This window comes from Lissotriton vulgaris, chromosome 2_1 (assembly GCF_964263255.1).
Source record: "Lissotriton vulgaris chromosome 2_1, aLisVul1.2, whole genome shotgun sequence".
Lineage (NCBI taxonomy): Eukaryota > Metazoa > Chordata > Amphibia > Caudata > Salamandridae > Lissotriton > Lissotriton vulgaris.
In genome coordinates, this window is record NC_141687.1 from 1811866116 (window position 1) to 1811879703 (window position 13588).

Consider the following 13588-nt stretch of genomic DNA (forward strand, 5'->3'; position numbering starts at 1 on the left):
CCAGTGCTGGTGCTGACAGCAAGGCCTCCAGGGTTGGCAAATTCAGACCTAACTCTGTATTCCAGGCACTGCAATTGTCCCAGGGCTGGTGTAAGGGGAAATATCAGCAAAGTTTAATGCACTGCAATTTACAGACGTGTCTCAAGCGCAGGAATAATAAAATGTATGGCCAGCTGAGTAAGGGGACTAGGAGTGTGAAAAGGATCTCCAGAACTAGGACTGTCGATATTGGCCCAATGGCTGGGTGTGTTGGCACCTCATAGTAAGCACTCAAGAGCATGGACAAGCACCATGGGCAGCTTTTTTCAGGGCTGGCATTATGGGCTAGGTCCCTAATTCTCCAATATGGGCCTTATCTCCAGGGATGAACCTCTGATCAGTATTCCTTTGCTGGTACAGCCACTAAAAGTCTGTACTGCTGGAAATGTTAGAGGGATGACCCGAACAGACACACTCAGAAGGGTCTCTAGATCTGACATTTTGAGCAGGGTTGAGAGGGCAGGCATTGTGAGCATGCAGTCTGGAATGGCACTGTAGCTACTGAAACCTCACAGAGTAGGCAGGCTTGGGGTATTTTGCAACAGTTCAATAGATATCCCAAAGCTGACAGTGTAGAGAGGATCACAAGATAGGATATGGCCCATGGAATGATCTCTAGTCTGTGCCCCTTGGACAGGCACAATGAGAACAGTTGTGAGATAAAAGTCCCCACTGTGAACATAGGACCGTGAGCCAGTCCTAGAACCAGTTCTAAGAGCATGATGTTTTACCAGCGGTGCAACATAAAATGCACCTGCATTATGCATCTCCATCCACAGGGAGAGGGCAACTTACACTTTAAAGATAAAGCTTGATCAAATGAAAAGGTATTTTGGGAACTGGTCAGTCATACTGCAATATCAAATATGGGGTTAAATGTTATCCTGCTTAAAAAAACTTTGGAGAAGAACAAGGAAGAAGCTTGATCTCTGCAGCTGCAGTACTATCCTACAAAGCATTAAATCATTTGCGCTGGTCTGGTAGTGGCAGCACCCTTATTACACAACTTGTTCGTTTCATTTAATTTTGACAGAAGTATCTGGCTTTTAAAATCAACCTGAAAATATAGTTTGAGAATTAGTCACATTCGTTTCAAAATGTGGTGGTTTTCACAGTGATGAATCATTCTCTCCTGCTCTGGACACGATGAGAACATGTATGAGACAAGATCAAGGACCAAGTTTTCTCCTGGAATTCAGCAATGTCTTTTGATTTCTAGTACTTGCTCACATGACGACCATCATGGTAAGCACAGCCAGGGACAGAGAATGCTATTTCCAGAAAACTGATCCTGACAAAGTTATTCCGAAAACGGTGGAAACATTCCAAGGTCTGCAAAGTCTTCAATGTTATAATTTCCACTTCCTTGCGTTGGATCTCCAGGCATCGGTAACATATCCTAGATCGATTATGAAAATGAAAACACAAATGGTTATTCTCAGCGATAAGATCCCACAGACAATAACACTTGAGATCTGAGATGCAAGCATTAAGGACTTTCACAAGATGAGAAATCTAAATAAGTAAACACTACTCCCAAAGCATGTTCTATCAACACAACAACCGGATTATGAAAAATAATAATCCCTACATTGATCACCTTCCACAAGCCAATTTACCTTCCAAGGTACTTGCTAAACACCCAGTATTCAAGTATATATCCACCCTTTCCCTCTCTAGGGACCTCTGTACTGTGTTCTATCCCCCAATATATGCCAGATCTCGCTGTCCCACTGTTCCCAGTGCTGGGTCCTCAGTTTAACCATCATGCTTGAAATATAAATGTATTTGTTCCCTTTGCCATTAACTGCTTCATATTTCCAGGGCCACTCATTTCTTCCTCATGTCTCTGATCCTCATCCCCTACAGCATACCTGATCTCTGTGTCATTTTAGCCTTACTGCTTTGCTCCTTTTCCCTTCTCTTTGGCCCCTCCATTGCTGTGTTCATTTTATTACAGGCCTAGGTACTAAGTCTGCCCCGAACTTTAGTGAGTAAAACTGGAAAAGGTGCAGAATGACAAGACATCACAACTATATTTAAAAGGTCCATAAATACTATAATTAAATGCAAAAAAGAAGAACTAACTTATCTTTGCTAATGTTCTTTATAGTGGATACTCAAGATAACCGTAGAGTCCTCACCTTAAAAAAGAGGCACCAGGCTGGCTTCAGAAAATGTTTTCATTGCGCAGCTCCTGTGCGCCATTAGGATGTATCATATGGTTATGTGCTGACTTGACACCACCCCGGACATAGTGGAGTTGAGCACCCCCCAACCGCTGATGTCTGGTTTTTATCTTTACCAATTACATACCCTCAGACATTGAGCGCAAACAATTGTTGGTAACAGAGTGCTGAATAATAACTTTGGACATTGTTATATGCTTAAAAGAGGCCACGCCGCAGAATAGGAAGGTGGAAGGGTGGTAAGGAAATTCTAAATTGGAGTATCCACCAGAAAGTGTGACACCAAGGGAAAGTATCATGTTCCTCTCATAGGTGCTTAGGCCTGCAGTGTCCTCACCTTGGAACAGATTCAAGTGTACTACTCTACCCAGATGGAGTGTGTGTGGATTCCAGTGGACTACCCTCCCCAGGTGGAGTGTGTGCATAGTGGACTCAGACCCAAAAGTCTTGCAGGACTGAGTTGGGGAATTGCCCTTTCGGCAGACTTGACTCTTAAGAAAGCAGTGCTCCATGAATGTGTGCACTGGCGCCCACGTCGCAGCCTGGCAGATGCAAGAACAGGCACTCTGCGTGCCAACATTGTGGTAGCAGCCTTGTTTCTGGTGTAATGGGCTCTCAAACCTTTCATGGTTGACTCCTGGGCCAGTGCGCACCAGATCTTTATGCAGAGGACTATTCACCTCAACACAGTCCTGTTCTGCACAGCCGTCTCTCTTTTTGGTGAAGAGAACGTCACAGAAGGTTGATGTCCACTCAACGAAGTTTGTCACCACCTTCACCACCTTGGACAAGACTCAAGCCTCCATTAAAAGAGCGTTTCACCCAAAGGTTTTTGTCGGGGTCGGTCGTGGCAGGGGGCGCTCGACCGACCGCTTCTACACACAGAGCCCTAACAAAGGCTTCAAGAAGGAGAACGACCAGCTCAAGCAATAATTCTTCCAATCTCGAAGAAACAGCCAAGGCAGAGGCGCCAGAGGCCACTTCCAACACCAAGCAGGGGAGTCTCTCCCCTTACCCCCATTTGCTAGTGGGGGGCAGACTAGCTTTATTCGCTCACAATTTTGAGGCCATTACCTCAGATTCATGGGTTTTTCAGACCATCAGAGGGTTTTATATAGAGTTCTACGGGACCCCAAAACAGGACTCTCAGCCACGACCCCTGGTATTCATGTCTGCTCAGACTGCTCTGGTGGATTAAGAGGTTCACGATCTCCTCCGCAAAGGGGAGGTAGTGTGCTCCTCCCTGCACCTGAACGCTTTCTTGAGCAACATTTTCTTGGTAGACAAAACGGACAGGGGTCACCGCCTGGCTATCAATCTGAAGGAGTTCAACAGCTGGTTGGTGTACCACCATTTCAAAATAGAGGGAATCCACCGGCTGCGCGACCTCCTGAGTCCAAACGACTGGCTAGAGCCCCTCGACCTGAAGGACGCTTATCTTTCCGTCCCAATTTTCTCCCCGACTTGCAGGTTCCTTCAGTTTCAGAGGCAAGGGCAGGTTTACGAGTTCACCACACTGCCTTTCGGCCTCTCCTCCGCTTCTTGGTGCTTCACCAAGGTGCTCAAGCGGTGGTGGAATACCTCAGAGCTCGAGGCTTCCGCCTCCGGATTTATCTCGACGAGAGCCTCCTGCTGGCTCAATCCCTAGCCCTGCTTACAGAGCAGCTTCTGACTGCTGTACATCTTTTACAGAGCCTAGGCTTTGTCATCAACGAGAAGAAACGAATATGCTACTTACCAATATGCATCTGTTCTTGGCATGTAGGGCTGCTGACATTCATATCTGTGCATAGATCGCCGCCTAGTGTTGGGTCCAGATGATTGCACATTGTTGTCCTGAAAGAGTCTTCGAAGTATCACGAGATAGGTGGCTCCTCCCCTGGACTACAGTGCGCATGGGCATCCTCTCCATCCTCAGATTGCTTTTCGCCATTGTGGCAGAGATGGAGTGTAATACAGTGAGTGATGTCCATGCTACATAGTAATTCTGAATGCTACAGCTGCTACAGGCGCCGGGGAGGAGGGTGGGCGATATGAATTTCAGCAGCCCTACATGCCAAGAACAGATGCATACTGGTAATTAGCATATTTGGTTCGAGGCATGTGGGCTGCTGAATTCATATCTGTGCATAGATTATATAGCAGTCCCTCCTGTTAGCGGCGGCTGCCCGTGCCAGCTGCAGCAGTCTGAAAAAGAGTTTTGAGAACAGCCTGTCCTACAGCTTTCTGCTGTTTTGAATGCACATCTACGCAGTAGTGTTCCGTAAATGTATGTGTAGTGGACCATGTGGCTGCTTTACATATCTCTTCTAAAGGAATATTCCCCAGGAAAGCCATGGATGCTCCTAACTTATGTGTGGAGTGTGCTCTTGGAGGAATGGTTAGTGTTGCGTTTAGCCTTTGCGTAGCAAATCTGTATACATTTAACGATCCATCTGGCTATTCCTGCTTTGGAAATGGGGTTGCCTTTGTGCTGTGGAGAAAAGGCAACAAACAGTTGTTTTGTTTTCCTGAAATCCTTTGTTCTGTCTATATAGTACATACGAGCTCTTTTGACGTCTAATGTGTGTAGAGATCTCTCTGTGAAATTTTCTGGATTAGGATAGAAAACAGGCAGTTCTATGGTTTGGTTCATGTGGAACTGCGAAATCACCTTAGGCATGAACGTAGGGTTGGTGCGTAGTACAACTCTATTTGCGTGGACCTGTATGAATGGCTCTTGAATGGTTAGTGCCTGGAGTTCCCTAACTCTTCTTAGTGAGGTAATGGCTACTAGGAAAGCAACTTTCCAGGCAAGAAATTGAATCTCACAAGAGTGTAGAGGTTAAAAAGGTGGTCCCATCAGTCTGGTGAGGACCACATTTAGGTTCCATACAGATGAAGGTGGGTGTCTGGGAGGGATCACTCTTTTGAGTCCCTCCAGAAAAGCTTTAATGGCAGGCACTCTGAATAGTGAGAGGTGCTGCCTGTTTTGAAGATAAGCTGCTATTGCGGATAAATGTATAAGAATGGAACTGTACGCTAGATTACATCTGTATAAATGCAAAAAATAACAGATAATGTTTTGAATAGATGCATCCAGTGAGTCAATGTCATTATTGTTACAATATATGACAATCCTCTTCCATTTAGCCGCATAACATGCTCTGGTTGTTGGTCTTCTTGCCTCCTTGATGATGTTCATGCATTCTGGTGGCAAGTTGAGGTAGCCAAATTCTAAGACTTCAGGAGCCAGATCGCCAGGTTGAGCTGTTGCGGATCTGGGTGCTGAATTTCGCCATGGCTCTGCGTTAAAAGACTGGGTGTTAGCCGCAGTCTTTGATGTGGTACCACAGAAAGTTCTACTAGCGTGGTGTACCATGGCTGGCGTGCCCACGTTGGAGCAACCAGGATGAGTGTCATCGAGTGTTGCTTCAGCTTGCGTCCCACCAGCGGTATAAGAGGCGCTGGGGGAAAAGCGTACGCAAACCTGCCTGACCAGTTCATCCATATTGCATTGCCCTGTGACTGCGGATGTGGGAACCTGGCGGCGAAGCTTTGGCATTTTGCGTTTCCCTTGTGGCGAATAGGTCAATCTCTGGATGACCCCACTGCTGGAAGTACGGCTGGAGTACTGATGGATGTATCTCCCACTCGTGCATCTGGTGGCTGTGTCTGCTGAGCAGATCCGCCATCTGGTTGTCTTTGCCCGGGAGGTGTTCCGCCATGAGGAAGATGTTCCTCTGAATGGCCCACTTCCACATGCTCTGAGCCAGATGAGACAACTGTGGAGAGTGTGTTCCTCCCTGCTTCTGTATGTAGTAAATGGCAGTTTGTTGTCCGTCCGGATCAGCACGACCTTGTTGCACAAGTGTACTTTGAAAGCCTTCATTGCCATGAAGATTGCCATCAATTCCAGAAGATTAATGTGCATCTTCTTTTGCTGTGCTGTCCATAGTCCCTGCACTGTGTAGTGGAGTACATGAGCTCCCCATCCCTGGAGAGATGTGTCAGTCGTCAGTATAATCTGTGGCACAGGCTCTTGGAACGGTCGGCCCTTGCAAAGGTTTTGTGGGTTCCACCAATGCAGAGAGTTGAATGCCCGACCGCTCACCAACACTAGGTCTTTTAATTGTCCTTGAGCCTGATTCCACTGACGTGCAAAGCACTCCTGAAGCGGATGCATATGTATTCTCGCGTGCGGGACAATGAAGATGCAGGAGGCCATCATGCATATCAACTGCATGAACACTTTTGCTGGAAGCGAGTGTTGAGGTCTGAATTTTTGTATCAGCAATTGCATGCTGTTTATCCTCGCTGAATTTGGCTGAGCTTTGGCTGCCAGAGTGTTTATTGTCGCGCCCAGGTACTGTCGCACGTGAGCGGGCTGAAGATGTGACTTTGGATAATTCAGCGAGAATCCCAGATTGTGAAGAAGATGAATGGTGTGGGAATGTGGCTGGCACACTGCTGGGCCGTCTTTGCTTGAATAAGCCAGTCGTCCAGATAAGGGTAGACATGTATGTGCTGTCTCCTTAGGTGCGCTGCTACTGTCGCCAGGCACTTTGTGAACACCCTGGGTGCCGTTGTTACTCCGAAAGGGGGGACTTTGAACTGATAATGTTGATTCTGAATAGTGAACCTGAGATACTGTCTGTGTGATGGGTGTATGGGTATATGGAAATACGCATCTTTTAGATCCAGTGTTACGAGGAAGTCTCCCTGACTGAGTAACGGCAGAACCTGCTGTAAGGTGAGCATATGAAAATGCTCTGACAGAATGTATCTGTTTAGAGGCCTGAGGTCTCGTATAGGTCTGAGAGACCCGTTCTTTTTGGGTATTAAAAAGTACAGAGAGTACACCCCTGAGCCTTGGTCTTCTACAGGCACGAGCTCTATGGCTCCTTTTTGCAGCATGCTGACGACCTCCTGCTGCAATAAGTGTAAGTGCTCTGCGGACATAGGACGGTGTCTTGGTGGTATGTTGGGTGGAGTGGATGTTAATTCCAGACAATACCTGTACTGGACAATGTCTCTCACCCACCTGTCTGTGGTGATGGATTTCCAGACCGGCAGGAACTGTTGTAGTCTCCCCCCGACAGGTGTTATATGGTCGGGGGCAGTGACAGGGCGTCACTGTTTGTTATTGGCAGAGGATTTGGAATAGTTGTTTCCTCTTCCTCTGCCCTTGATGTTGTTTCTACGATATCCACCCCTGTTGTTTTTATTGTAGGTGGATTGTGTACCTCCTTTATTGTACTGTGTCTGCTGTGTGGATTGGCCTCTTGAAGGTCCTCTAGTATTGGAGCGACAAAAGGAGCCACCCCGAAACTGCTGTGACTGCAGAGCCCCCATAGACTTTGTAGTCTCGGTGTCTTTTTTAATTTTTTCAAGGGTGGTGTCAACCTCAGGTCCAAATAAGTAGTCCGGGTTAGCTGGCTGATTGAGGATAGAAGTTTGTATTTCTGGTTTGAATCCCGAGATTCTTAACCAGGCATGTCTCCTTAACATTACGCTAGTGTTAATGGCCCTGGCTGCAGTGTCAGCTGCGTCTAGCGCGCACTTGATGGAAGCATTGGTTATAAGCTTTCCTTCTTGAATTAGTAGTTCTGCACCCTCCTTGTACTGATCTGGTAGGTGTTGCAACAGTGTCTCAAGGGTATCATAATGGGACCGGTCATAGCTGGCTAAGAGTGCCTGAGTGTTGGCAATGCACCAGATGTTAGCTGCCTGCGCTGCCACCCTTTTTCCCGAAGTTTCCAGTACTTTCGACTCTTTGTCAGGAGGAGGAGCATCACCTGTAGTCTGGGAGTTTGCTCTCTTACGTGCATTAGAAACAACTAATGAGTCCAATGGCAACTGTCCTCTTATATAAGTAGGGTCCACAGGTGCCGGTCAATATTTCTTTTCAATTCTTGGCTTTAATACCCTGGCCCTGGTGGTTTCCTTAAAAATGTCACCAGCATGCTTAAGGACCCCTTTTAGCATGGGCAGGGTCTTGACTGTTCTTTCTGAAGTGGAAAAGGTGTCGACCAGAAAGTCTTCCTCCACAGGGTCAGCATGCAGTTGCACGTCATGGTTACTTGCCGCTCTTTCAATAAGGGCGTTAAAGGCAGTAGTGTCCTCAGTAGGAGATGTTTTTACACTGTATACATGTGTGCCAGGGGCAGTCTGTGGATCTCTTGGGTCAGCTGGGTCTGCCCATGGTTGGTTTTGATTATCGGGATCAGTGTCCACATGAGAAGTGTCATCCTCATTTTCGTCATCCCCTGCATCCACATCTGAGTATGTGGGTGAAAAAGTCTGAGGTTCTTGTCCATAGGATCGGAGAGGTTCCACAAGAACTGGCGATGTTGTTGAATCCCTCTTCTTCTTCAAGGGAATCCTATAGGACTCCATAGGTGTTTCAGGTATTCTCTACCTTTTATATATGAACAGTCTACCAGTTTCTGAGTCGATGAACTGCCTCGACTCCTGTTCTTCAGGCTCCTCTGTAGCCTCCACTTCCATCAACACTTTTTTAACAGCTCCGATACCTTTTTTCGGTTCGAACATCTTCGGACGCACTGTTGGTGGCAACCCCAATTTGATTGGTGTTGATGCGGTCTGAACGTTTCCGACCAGCTTCGGTGTTGGGGCCTTCTTCGGCCCGACCGCTGTAGCCTCATCTTTGATGCGTTGGAATGACTCAGACACCTCCTTGGCTAGGAATGGGCTCGGCTGCGTCGACTCGACAGGGTCCTTGGAGCCAGTCTGTCTTGTCCGCAGGCCTCGACCGAGGATCGAACCCTTCTTTTGGTTCGGGCCTTTTGTGTGTGTCGACTCCCTTCGGTGTCGGCTTCGACGGTTCGACAGCCTTTACTTTGGTCTTCGGTGCCCCAACCTTCGGTTCGATGACCTTCTTGAGCTTCTCGGTATCAACGGCCTTTTTCTGTTTCTTCGGCTCCGAGGGGTTTGAGGCCTTGGAGCCGACCAGAGTGAGCTGCACTTTTGGTTTCGGTTTTGGCAGTGATGCTTTCGGTTTCGATTTCTTTGGATCGACCAATGGCGGTTTCGATACCGATGGCTCTTTATATATGTTCGAAGCCGGGCCTTTATGCGGGGCTGTAGAACGAGAATGTAGATCTCGGTTAAGGCCTTGTGGCGATCCCTCGACCTGAGCCTTATTGAGTGCGTCATAGTCGGCCCCCGTATAGCCGGTTGGGCCTAGCTCCTCGCCTGAGCTATCTTCTACGGCCCCAAGGGCCTCTGCGTCGTCTCCTACCCCTTCGACAACATATTCGTCTTCTTCTAATACTTCTTCGTCTTCTGCGTCATACACGGAGTCATGGCCCTAAACCGGATCTGAGTGTTCTTCCCGATACTTCAGATCAACAACCTCTTCGTCTTCGGTCCCGAAGATGTTTTCTGGAATAGGCGCTGATCTCTGCGACTCCAATCGAGCCGCGCGTCGAATCCGAAGAGTTTTCTTCGACCTGAACCGGGCACAGGCCATACAGTTGGCTTCGTTGTGATCCGGGGACAGGCACTTGTTGCACACCGGGTGGACATCGATGTGCGGGTATTTTGCATTACAAAGTGGACACCTTTTGAATGGGCTTCTTTCCATCGTAGATCGAAGAATGTGGGGAAAAAAAACGTCTGATTCCTCTATGTCCTCTCGAAGCAAAGTTATCGGTACCGAACAAAACAATACCGACGCTGTCGAAAGCCTTTTGGCTCCGTAGAAAGTTTTCCTAACTTGAGCTAAGATAGTAACATCCGAACCCAATGGCGGAAAAAAACAATCTGAGGATGCCCATGCGCACTGTAGTCCAGGGGAGGAGCCACCTATCTCGTGATACTTCGAAGCCTCTTCCAGGACAACAATGTGCAATCATCCGGACCCAACATTAGGCGACGATCTATGCACAGATATGAATTCAGCAGCCCACATGCCTCGAACTCCCTCTTAGTCCCGGCCCAGCAAACAAAGTTTCTGGGATTCACAATAGACTGTCAAGAAGACGTTGTCTCTTCACTCCAATAAAGATATCCAAAACTCTTCGAAAACTCAGGGGCACCCTGGCCCGCTCCACCATCTCTCTGGCAGGTTGCCAGGGTGGTGGGTCTTCTATCCTCCTCCATACAGGCCATCTTCCCGGGGCCTCTTCACTACAGAGCCCTCCAATGGCTGAAGGCCCCTCACCTCAGGAAGGGTTTGCAATACCCAGAGCTCGTTCCGCTCACAAAAGTGGTGAGGTTGGAAATGCAATGGTGGCTGGACCACATGAACGCCTGGAATGGGAGGGCCATTTTCGGCTTGGCTCCGAACATCGTTATAGAGTTGGTCGCCAGTAGGTGTGGCGGGGGGAGGGCGCGTTGCGAGGACTCCTTTACAGGAGGAGAATGGTCCACAGACGAACAGCGGCTTCATATCAATTGCTTGGAGCTTTTGGCCGGTTCCTTTGCCATCAAGTGCTGGACGAAGGACAAAATCTGCTGTCATGTCCTTCTCAAGATGGACAACGTGTCGGCTGTTTGCTACATAAATCACCTAGGGGGCAAGAATTCCAAGGTGCTTGCGGACATGGCCAAGGAGTTTTGGTCCTTTTGCCTGGCAAACAGAGTCTCGGTAACAGCAGAGTATCTTCTGGGAGCGTCATATGTAGTAGCGGACTGGTACTCCCGAGAATGGTTGGATGTGAGCCTGTGGCAATTGGATTCCAGGGTCTTCCGGAGACTCCATGCCCTTTGGGGCTGCTTCTCAGTGGATCTCTTTGCCTCTCGTCTGGACCACCAGCATCCCAAGTTCTTCAGTTGGAAGCCGGACCAACTGACGGCGGCCATGGACCCCTTCCTTCAGGATTGGTTGCTGGAGACGGGGTACGCCTTTCCCCTGTTTGCCATGATCAATCGCCTTTCGGCGCAGGTTCGCCGACAGCATTCAAAGGTAGTGTTGATCACACCTTATTGGAGGTCACAAGTAGGGTTTCCAGTTCTTCTGTAACTTTCTTGGGATTCTCCAATCCTTCTACCCCCCCGATCCGAAGATTCTTCGAGGTCCCCAGGGAGGGCCTCACCCGTTGGTCCTACAGAATCGGATGCCCCTCATGGCTTGGCCGATTTCCAGCAACGTTGGAGACTCCGGGGCTGATCGGGACAAGCTCAGGACATCTTGGCAACTGCATGGGCTGACGGTACCAACAAACTATAGCGTTCGGCTTGGTTCAAATGGGTGGGTTGGTGCCTTAGCCGAGATCAGGATCCAGTGGGGTGCAAAGTGGTCCACGTCTTGAATTTCCTGGCTTCCCTGGCCACTGAGGGCTTGGCCTACCGCACCATTAATTCTTACAGATCAGAGATCCCGGCGGACCACGGCCCGGTGCAAGAGAGGCATTCGCTTATCCCTGCCTTCTTTGCCTAAAAACTCGCAATTATGTGATGTTAACAAAGTGTTATATCTCTTTAAGTCCTGGCCTTCTAATAGATATCAGTCTTGCAAGGAGCTTTCGGCAATGTTGGCCATGCTCCTCTGCTTGGTCTCATGCCGGAGGGTCTCTGATGTGAGAGCCCTCGATCTCCTCAGTAGAATTTTTACCCCCCAGGGGTCACTTTTCATATTTCATGCCGCAATAAGTCAGATTCTAGGGTAATCTCGTACCCGGCTTATGACAAACAACCTAAGTTGTGTGTGGTGCGCTGCCTCAAGGCTTATGAGAAAACAACAGTTGATGGACAGAATGCAGAACAATGTCATACATTCACCCCAGTACAGAGATCTGGGCCTAAATCCATCGTTTTTTTGCTCACCACACCACCCCAGTTCAGACATGGCCATATGCAAATCAGCCTTGACGCTGTGCCTCATGGGAACAATCCAGCCCAAACTGCCAAGCCATGTCTTCCCTGGACCAGAATCAAGCACCCTAGGACCGGTTTCTGGCTATCAGCCGTCTTGAGCCAGGATAGCTTGGATAGCTTAACTCCAGTGGCGTGGAGAGCACGGGACTCACGTCTGAGCATATCCGTCCCACTCGGGGTGACAAATGCAAAAACAACAGTTGATGGACATCCCCTTTTGTATCAAGGCTTATGAGGGCATGACGGATGAATATCGACCTCATGGCGTAAACCAACTGCTGATATCTCTCAGGAAACCCTTCGAGGCTGTGTCTCCTCCCACCATTCCAAGATGGATCAGATGGGTCATGCGGGAAGCAAGCATTGACATTTTGCACTTCGGTGCCTATTCCGTGAGAGGAGCAATGGCCTCCAAAGCCTTTTCCCATGGGGCACTCCTTGAGGATATTATCAATGCCGCCGACTGGTCATCAGACTCTATTTTTAAAAGATTCTTTTTTAAACAGAGCGTTGACATGGCTTCCCTGGTGGTGGACAAGCTTTGAACGAGCATAATCCTCGCCTCCGATCCTGCCATAGAATGAAAAATTTCCTAGTAGACACGAAGGAAAGTTTCAATTCTGTTAAGGACTCTGAGGCGAGGATTATTCCCACCTAGAGTTCCTGAGGATTCAGTCACTTTTTACCACCCTAGTCTATGGATCAGCACTCTGTAAGGTATACGTATAATTTTCCTTCCTTGTGCTTAAGGGTTTTACTTTACTTGGACTGACAGTTTAGTTGTTCTTGTGTTTTTCTTTCATGATATTAACTCTCATCCGGACTATGCCTTTTGTGATTCCTATGGTAATTAAGTTTGGATTCATTCGATATCCTTTCACTTCTTTCAGGATCGGAAACTCCTAAAATGGACTAATGGAATTCGTTAACAGATGATGGTTCGCAGGCAAGAAAGAGGAGATCCCAGCAAATCCCCGGACCCTCAGGACCTGCGTAGATGCTGATTGGCGACCTTTCGGACTGTCCTTTCCCTATGGTTCTTGGGAAAGAGAGTTTTTTCTGTAAATGTTAAAACTGCTGGTGTTGGAAAATAAAGAAAGCAAAGCATAATCCTCGCCTCCGAGTCCTTAATAGAATTTCCTTTGTGTCTACTAGGAAAGTTTATATTATTACATTAATTTCGGATTAGGGTGTACTCTGTGTGGAGCTGATGAAGGGAAATTTGTAGACTGTCTCATATAATGTGAGATGTACTTGTAAGCAAAGTAACCACTACCAGCCTAGCTTAGGACCAAGTGTGTGTCTTGCCTGAAGCCTTTTAAGAAAATAGTGCCTTCAGGCTGTAATTAAAACCTAGGGAGTAACAACACATGCAACAGTGGGTGTCCTCATGGTAGGTCACAAGAAGAGACAAGGCGGTACTAAGGAGGGGCTAATAAAACCTATTGACCAATGAAAAGCCACTATTTACAAGGGACAGAGGCCAATTAAAAAGATGGACAGAAAGTAGGCGGAGCTTTATGCCCATATCCTGAATA

The 13588-nt window shown here is 47.9% G+C and overlaps 1 protein-coding gene across 8 annotated transcripts in view; it reads right to left on the reverse strand.

Annotated features, from left to right (window-relative positions):
- Positions 1-484: 484 nt before the first annotated feature.
- ARNT2 (aryl hydrocarbon receptor nuclear translocator 2) overlaps positions 485-13588 on the reverse strand; it is a 916564-nt gene continuing 903460 nt past the window's right edge. For 5 of the 8 annotated variants that reach the window (XM_086957882.1, XM_086957881.1, XM_086957880.1 and 2 more), the window contains one exon: positions 1202-1438. In XM_086957882.1, the coding sequence (XP_086814008.1) occupies positions 1340-1438 (99 nt within the window). In that variant the 3' untranslated portion in view covers positions 1202-1339. Of the gene's footprint in view, positions 1439-13588 lie in introns of all 8 variants that reach the window. The other 3 variants (XM_086957884.1, XM_086957885.1, XM_086957883.1) reach the window with 2 other exon arrangements.